The sequence below is a fragment of the Bos javanicus genome, chromosome 25, assembly GCF_032452875.1.
Source record: "Bos javanicus breed banteng chromosome 25, ARS-OSU_banteng_1.0, whole genome shotgun sequence".
NCBI classification, from domain to species: domain Eukaryota; kingdom Metazoa; phylum Chordata; class Mammalia; order Artiodactyla; family Bovidae; genus Bos; species Bos javanicus.
In genome coordinates this window covers 36,710,656-36,737,125 of record NC_083892.1, presented here as the reverse complement: position 1 = coordinate 36,737,125, position 26,470 = coordinate 36,710,656, and the positions used below count along the sequence as shown (strand labels likewise).

At 40.0% G+C, this 26,470-nt stretch overlaps 1 protein-coding gene across 2 annotated transcripts in view; it reads left to right on the top strand.

The window, feature by feature from the left end:
• The window catches only part of LOC133238934 (cytochrome P450 3A24), an 85,598-nt gene that overhangs the window by 44,146 nt on the left and 14,982 nt on the right, over positions 1–26,470 (top strand). For both annotated transcript variants that reach the window (XM_061402597.1, XM_061402596.1), the window contains exons 2-7: positions 916–1,009; positions 9,669–9,721; positions 12,027–12,126; positions 15,976–16,089; positions 16,340–16,428; positions 20,027–20,175. In XM_061402597.1, coding sequence (XP_061258581.1) covers positions 9,714–9,721; positions 12,027–12,126; positions 15,976–16,089; positions 16,340–16,428; positions 20,027–20,175 — 460 coding nt within the window. In that variant the 5' untranslated portion in view covers positions 916–1,009; positions 9,669–9,713. The remainder of the gene's footprint in view (positions 1–915; positions 1,010–9,668; positions 9,722–12,026; positions 12,127–15,975; positions 16,090–16,339; positions 16,429–20,026; positions 20,176–26,470) is intronic.

Sequence of the window (26,470 nt, the reverse complement as noted above, 5' to 3'; positions counted from 1 at the left end):
GTTTTCATTATACAGACAAGAACACTGTGCTTGTTTTAATGCCAGCTTGTGAAGACAGAGTTAAGAAGAATCAGATCCAGTGTTCTTGCCTGGAGAATCCCAGGGACGGGGGAGCCTGGTGGGCTGCTGTCTATGGGGTCGCACAGAGTCGGACATGACTGAAGAGACTTAGCAGCAGCATGGAGGGAGGTCTGATGCATTGGCCACTTGATGGGAGGAGCTTACTCACTGGAGAAGACCCTGATGCTGGGAGTGATTGAAGGCAGGAAGAGAAGAGGGAGACAGAGGATAAGATGGTTGGATAGTATCACTGACTCAATGAACATGAGTTTGAGCAAACTCCAGGAGATAGTGAAGGACAGGGAAGCCTGGCATGTTGCAGTCCATAGAGTGACAAAGAATCAGACATGACTGAGTGACTAAACAACAAAACAATATAGAGGAAAGGAGAAAGATAAGAACAATGCCAAGGTAGACTCTAGTAACTCTGTCATTGGGCAAATGCAGTTAACCAAAGTCTCATGTTTGATACAGAAAAGAAAAGTTTCCCCTTTGTATCTAGAATGAGAATCTCTGAATCATGGAAGAGTTAACTTGCTGAATACATATGAATGAATTTTTTGGAGGAATTATAGCCTACACCTCTTAGGAGCTCTCAAATTTAAATATTTATCAAGCATCCAATCTAGGATTAGGACCTTCAAGATTTCACTTGATGGTGAAAGTGATATTGTCTCACTGTGCAAGAGGGAAAGAAGATGATGAATGAAAGTAATTATTGCTTTTGGAATTGCTGTTATTATTTATCGCCTACATGTTACCTCTGTAGGCTGACAGTTCCAGTTCCAAGTCTGTGACTAGCCAGCTCCACACATTCCACAATCCCTGACCTGGATTTTCTCTTTCACTTTACAGATATGGAACTTATTCACATGGACTGTTTAAGAAGCTGGGAGTTCCTGGGCCAAGACCTCTGCCTTATTTTGGAAATGTTCTGTCCTACCGAAAGGTGTGTGTTGTTTGATGTCCCTTTTTTGCTTCTTATTGCAAATCCCAGATGAGTTGCATAGTAAAAATTCTCCTCCTCAGGAGATAGTGGAGAGTTTTCTTACTTCCCAGAAATGGCATTGTAGGCCCCACCCACACATGCCCTCTTTACCCGAGGCCTCTATTGTCAGCTGTCAGGAGCCTTAGGTTTGCCTCCTCAGACAGCTGAACTCTCTGGCTGAGTCAGCACAGGACTTGAAGTTCCATCTTGTAAGCTTTGTGAAGAGGGTCTTATCTCTGCCAGGTGCAGATTCCCAGCAAAGCACAGCCCTACTAATTGTCAGGAGAGAAGCATGAAGGGATGCCTGGTCGTGGCTCTTAAGCAGCGTACAGTACAGTCAGATGTATCCTGTTGGTAGCATAAGCTCTGGGTACCCTTTTTTCTCCTTTCTCCTGAATTGCTTGGATGCTTCATTTTTAATGTATCAGGTAATTTGCACATACTTGGATTCTCTCAAGAACTGCTAATGCCTGCAGGTTGGTTTTTTTTTTTCCTTTTTCTGCTCTACCTCTTGCTACACATGACATCTTTTGGGATATGAAAAATGGAACAAAAGCTTTCTGCTTTTCTTCTGTGCTTTCAAAGTGGGCACCTCATGGATGAGTTTGAGCAGAGAATTAGTGTAACTGAGACAACATGGTGGTTGTCTATTTGCTTCAGATACTTAACTGCTAAATAAATTGTGGAGTTTTTAAAAATAAGGCAGAATCACATATACAAAAATCACTAGAAATGATATGATTTGACAAAATTATTAGAAGTTTAATTTACCTGAAAGGAATGTACCAGGTGGCAGATGGACTGTGAATTCTGATATTCATTCAGCTCTGATGCCTCCCCAGGGCCTGGCCCCTGAACTGAAGGTCATGAACTGCATTCAGATGTGCAGGGGCAGAGCCCCGTGTGCAGGCTGCTCTCTGGCTTAGATTTCCTGTCCTGCAGACATGAGGCTTGTTTCTCAGATCCTGATTCTCCCAACTGAGGTCTTCACTGTCTTGTTACTGCCTCAGAGTTTCCTGAACATTTTTCCATCTGAAGAAGCAGTAATTTCCTCTCCACCTTTCCTAGGTGAACTCTTTAGTAGATGCACCCCAATTCACATTTCTGAGACTTTCATTTACTTGGTAAAGCATTAAATATCATGATAGAAACTTAGGGACAGGCTTTTTTTTAAGTTATAGAAGTAAAAACTCAGGCCAGGTTTTTTTGTCCTGTGTGTATGTGTGTGTAGCAGAGTTTCATTAAAGTATAAAAAGGGACAGAGAAAGCTTCTGAGACAGACATCAGAAGGGTGATGGAGAGTGCCCCCCTCACTAGTCTTAGCAAGGGAGCTGTATACTTTTTAAATTGGTTATTACAATACATCAAAAGATGTCTCAAGTTTGTAAAGGTCCTACCAGACCCACTCCCACAATTTACAAGTTTCAAGATAACAAGATTAGTCAGAAGGTTCTTGCTAAGGAGAAACATGTCCTCGAGCAAGATACATTGTCATATTCACTAAGACAAAGTAATATAGAAAAAAATATTTGTCCTTTTCTCCTTGAGAGCCTCAGACCCCTTTCTCCTCCTTGGGGAATCTGGTCTTTTTATCAGCCTGCCTAGGAACTGACTCTCTCATCCCCCACTCCCCAACCTTTTCTTTTAGGAGAATTATGTTGCAAGGGAAAGGGGCATCATTTTCATCCCATAACTAGTTCCTGCTGTTGAGGGGCATAGTCCCTAAATTGTTGAGGCAACATATTCTCCTAACCCTCATGTTGAGGGTGTCTGATTCAGGGGCCCCAAGTAATAGTTTGAGGAGCCTGTGGCATTCATAGGAGCTTGAACAACCATTTGTAACTTAAGAGGTTTCAGCCAGTTAGAAACAAATCCAGTTACATAGTTATAGATATAAGGCAAAATGGTAATTAAACCAAGTTAAAACATAATCAAAATTAAGTTACATTATGTCCATAGTTACACCAGTCCATTTTAGGATTGTTAGATGTCATCAGATCAAGAAGAGGCATCACATATGATTGTTGTTCATGAAGATATTTGCAGAGTTGAAGAAAGTCCTTTCCTTGAAGCGGAGAAACCCACCATGGGAAGCCTTCAATTGATTAGGAGGGGGAGTGCTCCACAGACCCAGAAATTAGACCAATGTGGAGGCTGGGTCAGGGGTCACCTCCCAGAGTTCTAGTAATGTCTGTTGAAAAGCTGAGTCACATAGTTAGTTAATTCTAAGGCTTTAGGATCTATGACAATATCTGTATGCAAAAACAGTCTGTCATAGATAGAGTCCCTTTTTTGGGGGGCAGTTTGAGCCCTCATTAAAAGCTGGGCAAGTCCCCCATAACCCAGAATCCAAATTTGGCAATAGCCTGTAATGCCCAAGAATCCTCTCAATTGTCTTAAAATCATAGGTAGAGGATGATTTAATATAGGTTTAATGTTAGAAAGCATCATCCTTCAAATCAGTCACTGAAAATTATATGGCTTGTTTAGGAATTTCAGACAATAAAGTATAAGAATTAGGCACTTATTATTCATATATCTAGAACAAGTCTCCACTTATCATTTGAGCCTTTTCACACCCAAAATAGAAGTGTTACATGGACTATTGTAGGGAATTAATAGCCCTTGTTCCTTTAAATTTTCAATGATAGGCTTTAACCCTTTCTTAACCTCAGTTTTAATGGATATTGCTTTTGATATGAAAATAGGTGAGGGTCATTGAGCTTGATAAGGAGAGGAACAACATTTTGTGCTTGACCACAGTTTTTCCATCAGTCCACACTTTAGGATTTACATTTTTTTCAGTTAAAAGAACGGGTTCCATATTCATGAAAACAGAGGCCTGGACTTTGTTCAGTATATCCCTCCCCAGAAGGGGTGAGGGAGACTCTGGCACGATTAGAAACTCGTGAGAAAAACAGCTCAGAGTCCCAGTTGCAGCTTAAAGGATGACTGAAATAATAACGTTTGGCTCGTTCTGACAGAAGCAGACCAGGGGCTTCAGTGAGCAAAGAGAAAGCTGCCCCAGGGTCCAAAATAAAATCGACTGGTTGGCCCCCCACAGTTATTAATGCCCAGGGTTCCTCAGGTGTAATTAGGGTGGGAGCTTGTGTGGGCACCTTTTGTCCTGATTGTCTTGAGAGTCCGACCCCTGGGGCCTACACCTTAGAGGGCAGTCTCTTCTCCAGTATGGTCCTTTTCAGACCAGACATGGAGCTGGGGGTGGCATAGATGCCTTAGGGCAATCCCACTTGAGATGCCCCTTCTTTCCACAGTAATAACAAGCCCATCCCTTTTCACCTGGGTCCATCTGGGCATTTTTCTCAGGCTGTTTCAGAGCAGGTCTAACAGCCATTGTTGGGGCTTCAGTCTTTTGCCTGGTTCTTTTTTCCCCTCTTATTTTCTTTCTCATATTCTTTACCATAATATACTGTCTGAGCCAGCTGTAACAGTTTTTCTAAAGACTGATTTGGTCCAAATGCCAGTTTTTATAACTTATGGCAGATATCTGGAGCCGACTGAGTGAGAAATCTTTTTTTTTTAATTTAACTTTACAATATTGTATTGGTTTTGCCATATATCAAAATGAATCTGCCACAGGTATACATGTGTTCCCCATCCTGAACCCTCCTCCCTCCTCCCTCCCCATACCATCCCTCTGGGTCATCCCAGTGCACCAGCCCCAACCATCCAGCATCGTGCATCGAACCTGGACTGGCGACTCATTTCATATATGATATTATACACGTTTCAATGCCATTCTCCCAAATCATCGCACCCTCTCCCTCTCCCACAGAGTCCAAAAGACTGTTCTATACATCTGTGTCTCTTTTGCTGTCTCGTATACAGGGTTATTGTTACCATCTTTCTAAATTCCATATATATGCATTAGTATACTGTATTGGTGTTTTTCTTTCTGGCTTACTTCACTCTGTATAATAGGCTCCAGTTTCATCCACCTCGTTAGAACTGATCCAAATGTATTCTTTTTAATGGATGAGTAATAGTCCATTGTGTATATGTACCACAGCTTTCTTATCCATTCATCTGCTGATGGACATCTAGGTTGCTTCCATGTCCTGGCTATTATAAACAGTGCTGCGATGGACATTGGGGTACACGTGTCTCTTTCAATTCTGGTTTCCTCAGTGTGTATGCCCAGCAGTGGGATTGCTGCATCATAAGGCAGTTCTATTTCTAGTTTTTTAAGGAATCTCCACACTGTTCTCCATAGTGGCTGTACTAGTTTGCATTCCCACCAACAGTGTAAGAGGGTTCCCTTTTCTCCACACCCTCTCCAGCATTTATTGCTTGTAGACTTTTGGATAGCAGCCATTCTGACTGGCGTGAAATGGTACCTCCTAGTGGTTTTGATTTGCATTTATCTGATAATGAGTGACAAATTGAAAAATAAAAACATTTGATTATCTCAATAGATGCAGAGAAAGCCTTTGACAAAATTCAACACCCATTTATGATAAAAACTCTCCAGAAAGCAGGAATAGAAGGAACATACCTCAACATAATAAAAGCTATATATGACAAACCCACAGCAAACATTATCCTCAATGGTGAAAAATTGAAAGCATTTCCTCTAAAGTCAGGAACAAGACAAGGGTGCCCACTTTCACCATTACTATTCAACATAGTTTTGGAAGTTTTGGCCACAGCAATCAGAGCAGAAAAATAAATAAAAGGAATCCAAATTGGAAAAGAAGAAGTAAAACTCTCACTGTTTGCAGATGACAGGATCCTCTACATAGAAAACCCTAAAGACTCCACCAGAAAATTACTAGAACTAATCAATGAATATAGTAAATTTGCAGGATATAAAATCAACACACAGAAATCCCTTGCATTCCTATACACTAATAATGAGAAAACAGAAAGAGAAATTAAGGAAACAATTCCATTCACCATTGCAACGGAAAGAATAAAATACTTAGGAATATATCTACCTAAAGAAACTAAAGACCTATATATAGAAAACTATAAAACACTGGTGAAAGAAATCAAAGAGGACACTAATAGATGGAGAAATATACCATGTTCATGGATTGGAAGAATCAATATAGTGAAAATGAGTATACTACCCAAAGCAATTTATAGATTCAATGCAATCCCTATCAAGCTACCAACGGTATTCTTCACAGAGCTAGAACAAATAATTTCACAGTTTGTATGGAAATACAAAAAACCTCGAATGGCCAAAACTATCTTGAGAAAGAAGAATGGAACTGGAGGAATCAACCTGCCTGACTTCAGGCTCTACTACAAAGCCACAGTCATCAAGACAGTATGGTACTGGCACAAAGACAGAAATATAGATCAATGGAACAAAAGAGAAAGCCCAGAGATAAATCCATGCACATATGGACACCTTATCTTTGACAAAGGAGGCAAGAATATATAATGGATTAAAGACAATCTCTTTAACAAGTGGTGCTGGGAAAACTGGTCAACCATTTGTAAAAGAATGAAACTAGAGCACTTTCTAACACATACACAAAAATAAACTCATGGATTAAAGATCTCAACGTAAGACCAGAAACTATAAAACTCCTAGAGGAGAACATAGGCAAAACACTCTCCGAAATCTATCTTTTAAGATCATTTCTCCCTCTGTAATTTCAGGATCAATGTCAGTAAACATGTGGAGAGCCTCCCATAATCTTTGTTAAGAGTTTACCAGGAGTTTCCTTCTCTCCCTATTCTATGTTAGTTAACTTAGCATAGTTTAAAGTCTTAGCATATGCTCTCTTGAGTCCTTCAAGAATACATCTGGCAAAGTGGCTCTGTTATGGGAACGGCTTGGCTCCCAGTAGGGAGGAAGGCTATTTTGTGATCCCTCTTTCCCCTTGCCTCCAAGCCATTCATCTCCAAAAGTAATGGCTTCCCCCAAAACTCGAGCTCTCAAGTCAGGAATCAGCATCTGTCCCAAGACATATCCTCTAAATAGTCTACCGAGACTGAGGTAAGCCCTCCTGGAAGGGTGCCCTGATTCTCAGCCTGTTCAATTGGCAGCCCCAGATACAGGGGCAAAGTAAGAGAACAGGAGGGAGCTGAAGGTTTCACACTCAAGTCTGTACCCTTAGGACACAAGTCTGGCATGTCTCACAGAGAGATAAAGAGCAACATATATGGCACTTCCACCCATTTCTTTGTTTTCTACAGAACTGATCTAATTGTAAACAATATTGTAATTAAGAGACTCTTCAACAGGCTAGTGTTCCCTGTCTTCCAAAGGATACTATGGCCATTTGGTATCACAGAAGAAGATCAGGCATTTCTTTTTAAACTCTAGGGATCAAACTTGTCCTAGTTTTTTTTTTTTTTAATAGATTTTAAAGGAGTGGTTTTGGAACTGTTAGTTCCCATCTGTAAGAGACAAAAAAGAAGCATCCACAGCCATGGTTTCTTTCCACCGAAGGCGTCCCTCCCTGCTCTAGATGGGAGTGTAGACAGACTTTCCACCGAAGTTTTCCTTCCCTGGTCGGACTTAGTCTGTCCCTTACCAATGCAGGAGCCTGATTCACCTCTCCCGGTTCTACCACTGAGATGGGGTGGAGATGCACCAGGGGTAGATCTGATGGCATCCCAAATTGATTTCTAGTTCTATACCACCACAACCTTTGATTTGTCAGAGTAGTTTCCCAAAATGTTTACCAAGCTAGGACTGCTAGGGGAAGCATCCGTCTTCCCTGTGCCTATGCACATTCCTGAGTACAGTCCTGACTGCAGTAGAAATGGTGAGTCATAAAGGGATAAACAACAACCAAGATGTCCCTTCTAGTGTCACCACGCCAGTATATGTGATAGCAAAAGGGTCGGCCAGCGAGGAAAAAGTGATTTTTGTCCTCAAGCTACTAGAACCAATCCTTCCAGTCCATTTCCACAGATTCCACAGAAAGAATATCTAAGGAGTTGAGACAGAAGCCACCCGAGAGCCTCTTCTGGTCCACCACTAAAGGAAGAAACCCTTTGCATTTCCAATCTGACCAGATCCTGCAATTCCCAATCTGTGTCCTCAAAAACCTCATGGTCAGCAGCAGTGCTTCTCTCCACATAGATCAGAGGCACAGCCATGACAAAGACTCACTTTCAGATCGCTGGTCCCTGAGGCAGCCAAGAGAGTGACCTTTAGCCTGAGAGACATTCCTGGAGTTAAAGTTCTGTCTTGCTCCCAAATCTGCTCTTGTAGCTTTTGGCTCCTAGCAAGACCAGGCACTTCCATGACTACCAAGCTTGGGGTCTAAGTGAAAGTACATAGTAACGGCATGAATCTCAAGTCTACTCAAAGTCTATGACCCAGCAGATTAGGTTAGTAGTTCTGATTCCCCATGCAATTACAAAGTGGTCAAAGGGACCAGGAAAAATGACCAAGAAAGGAAAGTTCTGTCCACACGCTTTGCCATCCTCTGGCCACTCCCTTCACAGGGACATTGGGTGTCTCTTGGCATTGACAGGTGGTATAAACCCCTGACAAGGCTCCCCTTTTTGGATCTGCCTTCAGTCATTACGAGGCACCGTGAAACTGCAGAGCAGGGCTCATCACTTGCTTTGTGCAGGGCATGTCATTCATTCACACAAGCAAACCATAGAGTTAGTAAAAGTAAAGCAGAAAATATGTATACTGAGAAAGCAGAGAGACTAGAGCTCTTGAATGTTCTTACCCTGTCCTGAAGATCCTGGGCAAGCCCCAAGATGATAGCTTAATGTGAACAATGCAGATTCGTGATCTCCGAAGAAGACTTAGCTTCTGGACCAGGGACCAAGCTTGATCACTCAAGAGCTTTTGCATAGCAGAGATTTATTTAAAGTACAAAAAGGGACAGAGTAAGCTTCTGACATAGACATCAGAAGGGGGATGGAGAGTGTCCCCCTCGCTAGTCTTAGCAAGGGAGCTATATCCTTTTTTTAATTGGTTATTCCTATCAAGCCAGGTGTTTAAAATGCACTGTTCCTTGTATAGTTGTGGCATCTCCCCATTTTTTTCTGTGTTGAGCTGGAAGACTAGGAGGTATGTCCAATTTGTCATTCATTCAGTCACTCACTCACTTTCTCATTGAACACACACCCCTTAGACTTCTTTAAATCTGTGAGATTAAAAGATGTTACTAGTGCTTTGACTTGCTTATTCTGCTAGAATTCTAGAAAGAGCCCATGAGATAAATGAAAAGGCTGCTTAACTAGGAGATGAAAGTGTGTGTAGGAATCTGTTACTTCCCTCAGCTTCAGTTTTGTCACATGTCCATGGAGGATTAGAGATGAAGAGATTTTAGACAACACATGCACAAGGAAAAGCCTTCAGGAAGACAAAGAGTAATTAGTATTCACTGACAGGGTAAGTGTTTAGTGTCTATAATATTCAAAGAATATTCAAGAGTGATTTTAAATTGTCAGTTTCAAATATCTCCTCTATTTTCCCTCCTTCCCCTTAAGACATTTGTGAATAAGAACCAATACAATATTGTAAAGTAATTAGCCTCCAATTAAAATAAATAAATTTATATTAAAAAAAGAACTTCTCTCCAACTGCCAGTGAAAAATAGTAGTTTTGTGAATTAGAGATAGGGTTCAATACAGGATATTAATAATGTAATATTGTTTTTCCTTATAGGGTGTTTGTGAGTTTGATGAAGAATGTTTTAAAAAGTATGGGAAAATGTGGGGGTGAGTATTCTGAAAACTCCCATCGGACACACTTGTTATAATAATCCTGCCCTCCCCTGGTGGTGTGGAGGGCACTCTCAGTCCAGAGCTTCTTGGAATGAAGTCATTTGCTGTAAAGCTTGCAGGTTTTTTCTACCAGAGATCATGAAAGCCACCAGGTATCCAGGTCCACAGTCTGAATCAGGCCTGGAGGACCACAGGTCGTCACTTTTCTCCAGACTTTGAGGCCCAGGGACTCCTAGCATCACTTTCTCTCCAGGATCTCACTCTTCCTCCCCTTTTCCATTTTTCTCTCCTTAGGTTACCTTTAATTGCATAAAATGCATTATCCCAGAACATTCTAATATGTGCTCATAAATGTATCTTATGACCCTTTCCCACATGATTACCTTTTAATTTAAACCCAATATCCTTTATTTAAACTCTGGATTTAATATGTCCTTTTGGAAAAAGAGGGTTATAGATTAACATAACGGAAAATCATTTCTGCTCAGCTTTTTTACTTTCTCTACATGTATGGAATTTGTTTAATTTTCAGGTAAGATTTTCCAATAGAATTGTATTCAATGATTGTTTTATCTACTGTTTTTCTCTGACCTTGAGGAGATGTAGGGTATATATATCTAACCCAGTCTGTCAGGTGGGCTTTAGGAGCTGTTGGAGGTTTGGTGAGAGCAGAGGGAGAGGTGTCATGTGGTGCTTCTTTGCCAACAGCAAGTGGCAGAGGCTCTACCTGTCCGGACCTCTTCATCTTCTCTCATGAGGCCCTCAGAAACCATGGGAACCTGTGAGTTGCCATGGCCCCACATGTCAACCTGCTTGAGTGGAAAGAATACATAGCACTGGGACACTACTGGCCCAGCTCCAGCTGCCCCTCCAACGCTTAGTACCTGTGAGCTCGGGCTGGAGTCCGTTTTTCATGGTGGATCCCAGTTCTCTTTTAGAAAATGGTTCTCATGCATGGATGTATGAGGAGCACCTGGGAGAGCTTGTTATAAATACAGACTTTGACCCCACTCATCAGTACACTGAATCACTATGATCTGAGGTGGGTTCAAAGACCTGATTGTAACTGTTAGTGAGAGAAATTATTAAGGCTGGAGTGACATCATGAATATAAAGCAAACCACTATCTCTTCTCCACCCAAGTGTTGTTGCAAAACCATGGTGGGAAGAAGGGAATCATACAAATAATAACTCAGTCAGGTGGAAGAGCAGATTAAGTGCCTCCTCAATCCCTCCTGTCACTGCTTCAGCACTAAATGCTCTTGCACCCACTTACACCCTCTGAGTTTTAGAACAGCTTTTGGAAATGGGCAGAAGTAAGTGCAGTGTTTCTCTGCAATTTTTATATGTGATCATGAAACCATTTGAGATTCTTCTGTGAAATTAAAGGAGGAATAGGGAACATGTGGAAAATCTTCCAATTTGTTCTAGCCATTGCAAGTGATTGATAATGAAACCAAAATGTCAGAAGACAGTAAATAACCCAGAGTAAACCTCATTCCAGTGGCCAATTCCCATGAATGGGCATCCTGATAGTCAGGAGATCAGGTCAAACAGTGACATGTCACATCTGAGGAGTCAGCTTTGTGTGATAGGTGGGTCAAACGTGGGCCTGCCCTGCTGGTGATGGATGTCACTGACATGGAGCCTGAGGCCCACGGGACCCATGTAATGAAAAGAAAATATTTAAAAGATGAGTTATACATACTTCTCTGATCTTTTTCATTCTCTTTTTCCTTTTGTTCAAATTCTCCTGAACTTGATGCTACCAAAGATATCTCACTATTTAAAATATTTGCTTAAAAAATATTTACTAGTAAGCAAATTTTAGAAAATAGGACAAAAAAATCTTTCATATCCCACTGTCAGTTGTGGAGCATTCCAAATCTTCTTCCATTTGCAGATATATTGTTACATATTTATGATAGCTGTATCTACAGTTTTCATCTAATATTATATGCATTTTCATGCTTTGGGTATATCTTAAAAAATGACTGAGTAGATGGACTCCCCTTAATTATTTTTTAATTTTCAGATAATTTACTTCCTTCAATTATTTACTAACCTAACTTCCTTCTTGATAATGAAATATATTAAACCTATAAAAATTGTGGAAAATGATACAGGAAATACCCATATACTTACCACCTAGAATTAGCAGTGTTTTCATGGTATTTTTAATGATAACTTTAGAAGGATGGGTTATGTAATGTTAAGATAAACATCTGGACTTCCAGGTATGGCTCCAGCTGCAGAAAATGGCTTATTAAGTTTAATCAGCTTTGTTTTCCCCACACAGGATTTTTGAAGGTAAACATCCTCTGTTGGTTATCACAGATCCAGATGTGATCAAAACAGTACTAGTGAAAGAATGTTATTCTGTCTTCACAAACCGGAAGGTAGGCATCCATTTTTTTAATTTAAAATTTGTTTATTAGATATGCATTTTGAAATATATTACAGATTCACAGGATATTGTCAAAAGAGAAAAATACAGAAAGGCTGGATGTCAGGTACCTTTCATCCTGATTCCTCCAACGGCAATAAATTGATTAATTAGTCTACAATTTCAAAGCAGAAAGCTGACATTCATACTATCCACAGAGCATATTGTGGTTTCTTCAGTTTCATGCTCACTCATTGTGTATGTTTTGTTCTGTGAAATGTGTCCTAGATGTAGATTTGTGTAGCTACCACTACAATCAATGTACAGAACTATTCCATCCCTACAAGTCTCCTTCTTACTATTCTTATATAGTTGTAGCAGGTAGCTTGTTTTTTCCTCTTATCAGGGTCTTTAGCATAGCAAACACTGCTCTTTAAATTTTGATGAATGATTTATCAATTTTCCATTTTATGGATTTTGCCTTTGTTGTCAAGTCCAAAATATCTTGACCTAGCCCTAGGCCTTGAAGATTTTCTCCTATTTTGTCCCTAAACATTAAATCATTTTATGTTTTACATTTATGCCTATAACCCATTTTATGTTAGTTTCTCTGTAACGTGTGAGGTTAAGTTTGTTTTTTTTTAATTTGGCTTCTAAATGTCTGAATTGCCCTAGCACCATTTATGGAAAGACTATCCATTTAAAATAATGTGTTTATTTAATATTTATTCATTTTTAGCTGTGCTGGGTCTTCACTGCTGTGCTCAGGCTTGAGCCTGGCTGTGTGCAGGTTTGTGGCTGCGGAGGTTAACTGCGGACAGGTGTGTCAGTGCAGTCGAGTGACAGTAGTGAGGACTGGCTTTAGGCATCTGAGCATCTGCAGGGGCCTGTCATAATGTTTTGCACATGCCCACCCAAAAAGATTGACTGCTGTTATCAATCCTGGGTCTTATAGCATCAACAGTGGCACTAGCTGGGCAGCTCTAGTGGGGTTGGAGGCAGTAGGGTAGGATTCATGAAACTCCCTGAACACCATGAACATGGACTAAAAGACGGCTGATTGTTCAGTTGACTGGGGAGAAAGGCTACACACACTGGTCAGTTTCCGTTGGTATCAGAAGCTGCACATGGCTCTTCATTTCTCTTTTTTGCCCCTTCCTTCCCCTCTCCTTCCCTTGCCTGTCATGTCTTCTTGGACTATCCAGTCCTAAACCCATAGGTGGGCCACAGAATGTGGGCAGCCTCACACATCAGGGTGGGGCCAGAGAAGGAGGACAGTGGCTCCAAATCAGAGACTGAGTAGGGAGGGGATGGTGTTCACAGGGATGGCAGCTGGGCACTGGTAAAGTGAAAGTGAAAGTCACTCAGTCATGTTCCCATGGACTATACAGTCCATGGAATTCTCAAGGCCAGAATACTGGAGTGGGTAGCCTTTCCCTTCTCCAGGGTATCTTCCCAACCCATGGATTGAACCCAGGTCTCCCACATTGCAGGAGGATTCTTTACCAGATGAGCCACAAGGGAAGCCCAAGAATCCTGGAGTGGGTAGCCTTTTCCTTCTCCAGGGGAATCTTCCTGATACAAAAATTGGACTGAGGTCTACTCCACTGCAGGTGGATTCTTTACCAACTAGCTATCAGGGGAGCCCCTTTCACTTTCCCTGGTAAGGTAACCCAGAATACTCACTTGTGGGGTTGGCCCATAAGGCGAGGGGGCATTGTGAGTGGAAAGGGATGCATTGTGGATTGGGTCCATAAAGGAAGATTGATCAAGTAATAATATAGAAAGGATGATGGAAGCTGGCATTCTCACTGTTGGAGAAGAAGTCACAGGTTCAAAGACTGAGAAACTAGTCTGTGGAGTCACCACCTGTATTATCAGTGCAAATCCATGCTTTTCTGTGTAGATAGATGATAGCAGGCCAGATGATATAGACAGATGACAGATAAATACAGATAAAGACAGATAGGTGTGTGTGTGTGTTTGTGTAGCTACAAAAGCACATTATACCTACTGCTTTCTACTGATATAGTATAGACACCTGAGCAGCTGCAGGGGTCTGGGATGGGGTTTTACACATGCCCAGCCAAAAAGATTGGGGCTGGCAGCTGATATGGATTTTGGGTCTCACGGCATCACTGGCTGGAGCAGCTCTCTTGGGGTTGAGGGGGAAGACAGGACGCAAGAAATTGGAATCTGCCCATCACTGACTCGATGGACATGAGTTTGGGTAAACTCCGGGAGTTGGTGATGGACAGGGAGGCCTGGCATGCTGCGATTCATGGGGTCGCTAAGAGTCGGACACGACTGAGCGACTGAACTGAACTGAACTGAACTGAATATAGAACCCTGGGAGTGATCAGCACCAAAATTTTCAGAGGTTTTTCAATGACTATGCTGGCAGTTGGTTTCATCATAGCAAAGTTTCTGGGGTTTTCTGCAGAGCAGGATACAGAGAACCATAGTCACTCCTGCTGTGTGGTTGACACTGGTAGTCCCTGCCCTTCTTCTTTGTTCCTAGTTGTCTCTAGTTGTCTCAGCTCTGCTCTTCTCTGGGAAGGGTGAAAGCCAAGCAGGTCATTTGTGCAATGTTCTGAAAGGCTGGAGAAACTGGTCACTGATCCTGTTGTCTCTTTTAGTCGTTTTTAATGTTTCCAGCAAGGGAAAATGTCTCAGGCTGGGGAAATCCCTTTTGATGCTGAGCAGTTCAGGCCTAGAGGAAGGGATGATGCAAACATCAGTTATTCTCCTCTTTTTGTGAGTTATTTTCAAGTGTGCTCTGTTGTATTGCTGAGGCTTCTTAGACCTATTTTCATTTACTGTGAGCTATCTAATTATGAGACAACAAAGGCTGGAGTCTCCACTCTGGTGATGAGTCTCCTATCTTGAAGATGTCACTTTAGTATTTCATCATTAAAGTGCTATTAGCTGTAGGTCTTTTTGTAGATGCTCTTTATCAAGTTGAGGAAATTTTTTTGTCTTCCTGTTTTGTGAGTTTTATCATGAATGAGTGTTGGAGCAATCTATTTTAAAACAAAATATAAATTTGAAAGATTGAGGAGATTTTCAAACAAGTTTGCTTCATACACCTGTCCCAAGCTGAGAAGTAGAATTGTCTTCTTTCCCCTTCTATTCCTGGGGAAAATGAAGGGGGAAATGTTTTCCATATCATTGCATAATTTTTTTCAGAAGATCAGGTAGATTCTTAATCTTTTGCGTAGTTAGTACTACTTAAAAAGTCCCCACCATGTCAACACATTCCTTTTTCCAGTTGGTCAGGCTGTAAATATATGTAAAGACTGAAGTAACCTGAGGCAAAATGCAGTCGGCCAAGGCTATCTGGCTGGCTGTCACCAATCCCTTCTCTGCATGGCCCAGGAACATGAACTAGATCTTACTCCCTTCTATCCCCCTGGAAGAACCCTTTCCATACTACATGGGTCATTTGTGTTTAAAAGGAGATTGGAATATGAATGCTGGAAACCACATCAAGTGGCTGAATGTCTCTTCCACATTCACAGGAACCTAGACATTCAGGATAAATGTTTATTGTTCATCTAGCATAGGGCCTGGTACTACATAGATAGTCATTAAACATGAAGGGGACGACAGAGGATAGATGGCTGGATGGCATCACTGACTCAATGGACGTGAGTCTGAGTGAACTCCGGGAGTTGGTGATGGACAGGGAGGCCTGGCGTGCTGCGGTTCATGGGGTTGCAGAGTCGGACATGACTGAGCGACTGAACTGAACTGAAAGATTTGTTGGATACATTGTTCCCAAATTATTAACAAATTTTCCCCAACTGTTGAGACTTCCAACACTTAGGTAGGGTAAAATGTGTTTTGCTTTCAACTCTAGGTTTTTGGTCCAAGGGGAATTATGAAAAATGCTGTTTCTGTGGCTGAGGATGAACAATGGAAGAGAATACGGACATTGCTCTCTCCAGCCTTCACCAGTGCGAAGCTCAAGGAGGTAAGAAAAGAATACGGTTTTCCATGAGCAACTTAAAGAATAAGGTAGAAAATAAATTCATATCCCTGTCTAAGGCGTGTGCCAAATTTGAGTTTCCTAAAATGGTTTTTATCTTCACATCCTAAAAGAGACATCATCAGATTCATAATAAAATGTCATTTACGGCTCCATGCCCCTGAAAACCAGGTTCTTCTAAAACTTGAAAACTTCTCCACATTTAACTTCCTGTGCTGTTGTGTTTTGTGTCTAGATGTTCCCTATCATTGGGAAGTATGGAGATGTGTTGGTGAGGAACCTGAGGAAGGAAGCAGAAAAAGGCAAGTCCGTCAACATGAAAGAGTAAGTAGGAGTGGAGCTTCTGGTCCTCTGAGCTCCAGGGAGACCCTTGTGTTTCGTGCCTTGGAGCCAAATTCCTACTGCTGAGTTACTCTAGTGACCAAACAGAAGCAGGTGTATGGTTTACAATGCCAGCTGGCCGGCCACCCAAGAATGAGTGGTGGCTCATGAAAATATCAGAAGTTATCTTCTGTGTACATGAGCCAGGATTAACTTCTCTGCTTAAGTGTCACCTTGGATATTCTGGGAGACAAAAATACAGTTTGGTCTTAAGTCAGGGAGCATGATGCCTCCATCTCTGTTGGTTTTCTCAAGATTGCTTTGGCTATTTATGGTCTTGTATGGTATTTTTTTGGGCTGCAAAATGGCTGCAGATGGTGATTGCAGCCATGAAATTAAAAGATGCTTACTCCTTGGAAGGAAAGTTATGGCCAACCTAGACAGCATATTCAGAAGCAGAGACATTACTTTGCCAACAAAGTCCATCTAGTCAAGGCTATGGTTTTTCCAGTGGTCATGTATGGATGTGAGAGTTGGACTGTGAAGAAAGCTGAGCGCTGAAGAATTGATGTTTTTGAACTGCGGTGTTGGAGAAGACTCTTGAGAGTCCCTTAGACTGCAAGGAGATCCAACCAGTCCATCCTAAAGGAGATCAGTTCTGGGTGTTCATTGGAAGGACTGATGCTGAAGCTGAAACTACAATACTTTGGCCACTTCATGTGAAGAGTTGACTCATTGGAAGAGACTCTAATGCTGGGAGGGATTGGGGGCAGGAAGAGAAGGGGACGACAGAGGATGAGATGGCTGGATGGCATCACCGACTCGATGGACATGAGTTTGAGTGAACTCTGGGAGTTGGTGATGGACAGGGAGGCCTGGCGTGCTGCGATTCATGGGGTTGCAAAGAGTTGGACATGACTGAGCGACTGAACTGAACTGAACTGAACTGATGGTTCCATATAAACTTGAGGATTATTTGTTCTAGTTCTGTGAAAAGTACCACAAGTATTTTGATAGGGATTGCGCTAGATCTACTTGGGTTGCTTTGGGTTGTATGGACATTTTGGAAACGTTAATTGTAGCTATCCATGTACATGCAGCATCTTTCCGTTTGTTTGGATTTCCTTCATCATTTTATCGTTTACATAGTATAGGTCTTTCACTTCCCTGATTAAGTTTATTCCTAAGTGTTTTATTCTTTTAATGTGATTTTAAACAGGATTGTTTTATTATTTTCTCTTTCTTATAGTTCTTTATTACTGTATAGAAAAGCACCAGATTTCTGCATATTAATCACCTATCTGCCACTTTACTGAATTAATTTATTCTAGTTTTTTGGTGGAACTTCAGGGTTGCCTATATAAAGTATTATTTCATCTGCAAATAGTGATAGTTTTACATGTACCCTTCCAATTTGGATGCATTTTACTTCTTTTTCTTGTATTATTATGGCTAGGACTTCTAATTCTATATTGAGTAGAAAGGGCAAGCATGGGCATCCTTGTCTTGTTCCTGATTCTAGAGACTACTTACTGGTACAAAACAGACACATATCAATTGAATAAATTTGAGAGCTCCAAAATAAACCCTTATACTTAGAGTCAATTAATCTATGATAAAGGAGGTAGGAATATACAGTGGAGAAAAGACAGTCTCTTCAATAAGTATGCTGGGAAAACTGGACAGCTACATGTAAAAGAATGAAATTAGAACATTTTCCTATACCCTATAGAAAAACAAAACTCAAAATGGATTAAAGATCTAAATGTAAGACTGGAAAATCATTAAAACATAGAAGAAACAATAGGCAGAATGCTCTTTGCCATAAATATCATAACAATATGTTTTTGGATTTAACTCTTAAGAAAACAAGAGTAAAAATAAGCAAATGACCTAATTTTTTATTTTTGCTTAATTGAACTTAAAAATCTTTTGCACAGTGAAGTAAAATATTGATAAAATGAAAAGACCACCTAGTTAATGGATGGGAGAATAATTTGCAAATGATATGATGATAAGAGGTTAGTATCCAAAAATATATAAATGTCTCATACAACCCAAAATCTAAATAACAAACAACCCAATGAAAAATGAGCAGAAGATCTTAATAGACATTTTTTTCAAGCGAAGATATACAATTGAAAAGATGTTCAACATTGCAAATCATCAGAGAAATGCAAATCAAAATCACAAAACCAGCCAACACCTGTAAGTTTGGGTGAGGATGTGGAGAAAAGGAAACCCTGGTACAAGGTTGGTGGACTGTAAACTGATGCAGACGCTGTGAGAAACCATATGGAGGTTTCTCCAAAAGCTTAAAGAGAACTATTGTCTGTGTTCCGTCATGTCCCACTCTCTGTGACCCCACAGACTGTAGCCCCCAGGCTCCTCTGTCCATGGGATTTCCCAGGCAAGAATACTGGATTGGGTAGCCATTCCCTTCTGCAGGGGATCTTCCTGACCCAGCGATCGAACCCAAATCTCCTGCCTTGCAGCCTGAGGACTGTGATATGATTCAGGAATTCCACCCTGAGTATACACCCAGTGAAAATGAATATACTAATTTGAAAAGATACATGCACCCCATTTCTTTTATCAGCTTTATTTACAGTAGCCAAGATATGGAAGAATGTAAGTATCTGTCAGTAGATAAATGTTGAAAGAAGATGTATCACATGTGTGTACACACACACACACACCCCCCACACAAGAAATATTACCAAGCCATATAAAAGAATGAAACTGTTCCATTTACAACAGCATGTATGGACGTAGAGGGTATCATGCTTAGTGAAATAAGTTAGAGAACAACAAACATTGCATGTTATCATTTGTATGTGGAATCTGAAAATAAAATGAATAAATATCAATATAACAAAACAGAAACAGACTCACAGTGTAGAAAACAAAGTGGTGGTTACCAGTGAGAAGTAGGAAGGGGAGTGCAAGATAGGACAGATGATTAAAAGGTACAAATTGCAATGTATAACGTAATTGTGCTACAGGGATAGACTGTACCTAACAAGGAATGTAGTCAATATTTAATAATAACTTTAAATGGAGTATTTAAAATCGTCCTTCTACACCTGAAACTAATGTGATATTGTATATCAACTCTGCTTTTGCGCTAAAGGGGCATCAGCTCTGAGCACAATTCTGTGGTAAGGTGAGACCCAGATCAATGTCCCCTTTCTTGACTCCCCAGGAAGAGTGAATTTGCTCCCTTTGCTCTGCTCAGACACAGTCCTTATACACCTTTTATTGCCATAGTCAAAGCACACTACTGTCCTCTGTCTGATTATGGGTTCTATCCTTCTGTGACTGAGCTCCTTGAGTTTGGGGGGTGGGGTCTAACTTGCCTTAGTGTCCCCATCCCCCCAGCACGGGGGCAGTTGCAGCATTCACACTCATACACACCTCAGGAGTGAGTGATAGTAGCAGACAGTCTTCCATGATCCAGCAGGTGGTTCTGAGAGAGTGTGGCTCTTGACCTGTCTTGCCTGGGCATCTGATTTTATATGATTTTCTTGTTGACTCTGTTGGATATGGATAGTCAGCTGGTCCTGATTTTAACTGTCTGTGTCTGTCTTTCTCTACTCAGTGTCTTTGGGGCCTACAGCATGGATGTGATTACTAGCACATCATTTGGAGTGAATATTGATTCCCTTGGCAACCCGCAAGATCCCTTTGTGGAGAATGCTAAGAAGCTCTTAAGATTTAATATCCTCAATCCATTTCTTCTCTCAGTAGGTAAGTATCCTACTACATTTCTTTTTCTGTATTCTTCCTCCTGTCCCTCCTTCCCTCTCATTCTTTTTTCCTCTCTTCCTCCTTCCCTCCCTCCCTTTCTTCTTTTTCATAGGTTTATTGAGATATAATTCACCAATTTAAAATATACAATTCAATGGTTTTTATAACCTAAGTGCCCATTGATGGATAAATGGATAGGAAAAATGTGGTATTTATACACACAGACACAAACACAACAGAATACTCTTCAGCCATAAAAAGGAAGGAAATTCTTTCATTTGCAGCAATGTGGCTGGACCTCATGCTAAGTGAGATAAGACAAATACTATATGTTGAATCAAAGGAAGAAATCCAAACTCATAGAAAAATGATGTCAGATTTTTGGTTACTAGAGACAGGGTTTGGGAGATAGAATTGGATGATGGTGGTCAAAAGGTACAAATTTCAGTTATTACTTAAATCAATAGTCCTGGTGCAATTTGCTTATAGGTATCCAGTTGTCTGAGCACCACTTACTGAAAAGCCTGTTTTGTCTCCATTGAATGGTCTTGGAAACATTTCCATTATTCAGTTGGCCATAGACACGTGGGTTTATTTCTGGACTCAAAATTTTATTCCATGGATATATGTCCATCTTTAGGCCAGTGCCACATTGCCTTGATTAATGTAGCTTTATGGTAAGTCTTAAAATCAGGAAAGGTGAGTCTTATAACTTTATTATTTTTTTCAGTAATATTTTGTCTTCTCTGAGCCCCTTCCAATTTCATATGAATTTATGCTAAGTTAGTCAGTTTATTCAAAGAGCTCAGCTAGAGTTCTGATAGGGAATATCTTCTATCTGTCAACGTGCCATCTTGACAATGTGAATGTTCTGATTCATGATCATGGCATGTTTTTCATTTATTTACATCTTCTTTAATTTAGTTCAACAAGGTTTTGTGGTTTTCAGAGTGTAAATTTTACATCTTTTATTTTATTCCTACTTATTCTATTCTTTTTGATGTTATTGTAAGTGGAGTTATTTTCTTAATGTCACTTTATATTATTTATTGCAATATAGAAATACAATTGATTTTGTGTTGTGATCTTGTATCTTTTTTTTCTTTTTATTTTAGTTGGAGGCTAATTACTTTACAATATCATAGTGGTTTTTGCCTTGATCTTGTATCTTGAAACCCTGCTGAACTTATTTATTTTTTCTAATAGGTTTTTAGTGGTTTTCTTAGGATTCCCTGTATAAAATATCATGTTGTCTGATAGCAGAGGTTTAGTCTTCATTTCCTATATGGATATATTTTATTTAATTTTCTTGACTAATTCTTCTGGTTAGAATGTCAGGTACAGTTTTGGGTAGAAGTGGTGAAAAAGGCTTCCTTGTCTTATTCTTAATCTTAGAGAAAATCATCCAGTTTTTCACTATTAGGTATTAGTGTTAACTATGGGTTTACGTAAGTTGTTAAATATGTGCTTTTCATAGATTCCTTTTATCAGGTTGATGAAAGTCCCTTCTGTTTCTGTTTGCTGAGAGTTGTTTTTTTTTTTTTTTTTTTAATCACAAGCACGTATTGGATTTTTGTTACATGCTTCTTATGCATCTATTAGATAATTGTGTGGTCATTGTTTATTACTCTATTGAAATGGCATATTATACAACCTTGCCTTCCTGGGATAAAGCACACTTATACATGATGTATACATCTTTTTATATGTTAGTAGATTCAGTTTGCTAGTATTTTGTTGAGGATCTGTGTATCCATGGTCATAGATACATTGATCTATAGTTTTTTTCTTCCTCTACTATCTTATTTTTTCTCACACCAGGTTAATACTGATTCTGAAGAGTGACTTTCAGAGTATTCTGTCATCTTCTATTTGTTTGATGAATTAGTGGAAAATTGGCATTAATTCTTTAATTATTTGAGTAGCGTTCAGCATGGAAACCATGTGGACCTGAGCTTTTCATTTTCAAGTTGTGGGTGGTGTCTTGATTATCAAATCAAACTGTATTTCTTATAGGTCTATTCACATTGTTTCTTTCTTTTTGAGTAGTTTCTGTTTAATAATTTTTTACAGTATATTAATTTATTTTAATTGGAAGATAATTACATTACAATATTATGAGGTCTTTTGTCATCCATCAACATGAATCAGTCACAAGTATACATGTGTCTCCCCATCCTGAAATCCCCTTCTCACCCCTCTCCACACCCTATCCCTCTGGGTTATCCCAGAGCACCAGCTTTGGTGCCCTGCTTCATATATCAAACTTCCACTGGTCATCTATTTTACATATGGTAATGTACATGTTTCAGTGCTATTCTCTCAAATCACCCCACCCTTGCCTTCTCCCACTGAGTCCAAAAGTCTGTTCTTTACATCTGTGTCTCTTTTACTGCCCTGCATGTAGGATTGTCAGTACCTTCTTTCCAAATTCCATATATGTGCATTAATATACAGTATTTTTTTCCTCTTTCTGACTTATTTCACTCTGTATAATAAGCCCCAGGTTCATCCACCTCATTAGAAGTGACTCATAAGTGTTCCTTTTTATAGTGAGTAATATTCCATTATGTATATGTACCACAATTTTCATATCTATTCATGTGCTGAGGGACATCTAGGTTGCTTCCATGTCCTAGCTATTGTAAATAGTGCTGCCATGAACACTGGGGTACATGTGTCTCTTTCAGTTCTGGTTTTCTTGGGGTTTATGCCTAGCAGTGGGCTTGCTGGGTCATATGGCAGTTCTATTCCCAGTTTTTTAAGGAATCTCCACACTGTTCTTCATGTGGCTGGGTTGGTTTGCTTTCCCACCAACAGTGTAAGAGAGTTTCCTTTTCTCCAAACCCTCTCCAGCATTTATTGTTTGTAGATTTTTTGATCAGAGAAGGCAGTGGCACCCCACTCCAGTACTCTTGCCTGGAAAATCCCATGGGTGGAGGAGCCTGGTAGGCTGCAGTCCATGAGGTCACTAAAAGTCGGACACGACTGAGCGACTTCACTTTCACTTTTCACTTTCCTGCATTGGAGCAGGAAATGGCAACCCACTCCAGTGTTCTTGCCTGGAGAATCCCAGGGATGGGGGAGCCTGGTGGGCTGCCATCTATGGGGTCGCACAGAGTCGGACACGACTGAAGTGACTTGGCAGCAGAAGTAGCAGCAGACTTTTTGATAATGGCCATTCTGACTCATGTGAGATGATACCTCATTGTGGTTTTGATTTGCAGTTCTCTAATAATGAGTGAGATAGCATATTCAAAAGCACAGACATTACTTTGCCAACAAAAGTCTGTCTAGTCAAGGCTGTGGTTTTTCCAATAGTCATGTATGGATGTGAAAATTGGACTATGAAGAAAGCTGAGCGCTGAAGAATTGATGCTTTTGAACTGTGGTGTTGGAGAAGACTCTTGAGAGTCCCTTGGACTGCAAGGAGATCCAACCAGTCCATCCTAAAGTCCTGGGTGTTCTTTGGAAGGACTGATGCTAAAGCTGAAACTCCAGTACTTTGGCCACCTCATGCAAAGGGTCGACTTATTGGAAAAGACTCTGATGCTGGGAGGGATTGAGGGCAGTAGGAGAAGGGGACGACAGAGGATGAGATGGCTGGATGGTATCACTGACTCGATGGACATGAGTCTGAATGAACTCCGGGAGTTGGTGATGGACAGGGAGGCCTGGTGTGCTGCAATTCATAGGGTTGCAAAGAGTCAGACATGACTGAGCGACTGAACTGAACTGAATAATGAGTGAAGTTGAACATCTTTTCACGTGTTTATTAGCCATCTTTATGTCTCCTTTGGAGAAATGTCTGTTTAGGTCTTTTGCCCAGTTTTTGACTGGGTTGTTCATTTTTCTGGTATTGAACTATATGAGGAGCTGCTTGTATATTTTGGAGATTAATTCTTTGTCAGTTTCTTCATTTGCTACTATATTCTCCCAGTCTGAGGGCTATCTTTTCACCTTGCTTATGGTTTCCTTCATTGTGGGAAAGCTTTTAAGTCCCATTTGTTTATTTTGTTTTTATTTCCATTACTCTGGGAGGTCGGTCCTAGAGCATCTTGCTGTGATTTATGTCAGAGAGTGTTCTGCCTTTGTTTTCCTCTTTTTATAGTTTTTGGCCTTTCATCTATTTTGAGTTTATTTTTGTGTATGGTGTTAGAAGATATTCTAGTTTCATTCTTTTACACATATTTGACCAGTTTTCCCAGCACAACATTTTGAAGAGACTGTCTTTTCTCTATTGTATATTTTTGCCTCCTTTGTCATAGATAAGGCATCTTTGGTGTGTGGATTTACCTCTGGACTTGCTATTTGTCCCATTGATCTATATTGATTTCTGTCTTTGTGCCATTACCATTCTGTCTTGATGACTGTAGCTTTGTAGTATACTCTTCTCTGGTGGCTTAGACAGTAAAGAATCTGGCTACAATGCAGGAGACCTGGGTTCAATTCCTGAGTTGGAAAGATCCCCTGGAGAAAGAAATGGAAACCTACTCCAGTACTCTTGCCTGGAGGATCCCATGGACAGAGGCACCTGGAGGACTATAGACCATGGGGTCCCAAAAAGTCAGACAGGGCTGAGTGACTAACACTGTCACTTTCTTTCAGTATAGTCTGAAGTCAGGAAGATTGATTCCTCCAGTTCCATTCTTTCTCAATATTGCTTTGAAAGCATTCCCTCTAAAATCAGGAGCAAGACAAGGGTTCCCACTCTCACCACTACTATTCAACATAGTTTTGGAAGTTCTAGCCACAGCAATCAGAGATGAAAAGAAATAAAAGGAGTCCAGACTGAAAAGAATAAGTTAAACTCACAGTGTTTACAGATAACATCATCCTCTACATAGAAAACCCTAAAGATGCCATGAGAAAATTACTAGAGCTAATCAATGAATATAGTAAAGTTGCAGGATATAAAATTAATACACAGAAATCCCTTGCATTCTTATATAATAACAATGAAAAATCAGAAGGAGAAATTAAGGAAATAATGCCATTCATCATTGCACCAAAAAGAATAAAATAGGAACAAATTTACCTAAAGAAACAAAAGACCTCTATACAGGAAACTATAAAACACTGATGAAAGAAATCAGAGATAACACAAATAGATGGAGAAATATACCGTGTTCTTGGATTCAAAGAATCAATATAATGAAAATGAGTATACTACCCAAAGCAATCTATAGATTCAATGCAATCCCTATCAAACTACCAACGATATTTTTCACAGAACGAAAACAAATAATTTCACAATTTGTATGGAAACACAAAAGACCCTGAATAGCCAAAGCAGTCTTGAGAAAGAAGAATGAAGCTGGAGGAATCAACCTTCCTGTTTAATAATTTTTAATAGAAAAATTCAGATTGTCTCTTTCTTTTTGAGTTAGCTTCTGTACTTCATGTCTTTTAAGGAATTTGTCCACTTTGTCTAAGTTATCTAATTTATTGGTGAACCTTGTTCCTGGTATTCTTTTAATGTCAACAGTAATCACTCCTCTTTCATTGGGATGCTACATATTTGAGCTCTCTCTCTCTCTCTTTGGTCTATCTAGCTTCAAAGTGCTTCCCTGATAGCTCAGTTGGTAAAGAATCCACTTACAATGAAGGAGATCCCGATTCAATTCCTGCATTGGGAAGATCCGCTGGAGAATGAATAGGCTACCCACTCCTGTATTCTTGGGCTTCCCTTGTGGCTCAACTGGTAAATAATCCACCCGCAGTGCAGGAGACCTGGGATCGATCCCTGGGTTGGGAAGATCCCCTGGAGAAGGGGAAGATACCCAGTCCAGTATTCTGGCCTGGAGAATTCCATGAACTGTATAGTCCATGGGATCAAAAAGAGTTAGACAAAACTGAGTGACTTTCACTTTACTAGCTTAAAAGTTCTTTTCAAAGAATTAGCTTTTGGTTTTATTGATTTTCTCGATTGTTTTTATTCTATTTCATTAGTTTCTGCTCTTGTCTTTATTAATTTCTTCTTCTAGATTTAGGTTGAGTTTGCTCTTCTTTTTTCAGTGAGTTAGGGTGGAAAGTTAGGTTCATGCCTTGAGGTATTTGTTCTTTTTAAAAGTAGATATTTATAGCCTTAAACTTTTCCATGAGCACTGTTTTTTCTATATCCCATTCGTTTTGGTAAGTAATAGTTTCATTTTTATTTATTTCAAAGTAATTCCTGGTTGTATATTTGATATAGTATACAGATAATTGTTTATTTAGGAGTGTATTGTTTAATTTCCATGTATTTGTGAATTTCCCAATTTTGGTTATTGATTTTTAATTTAATTCCATTGTA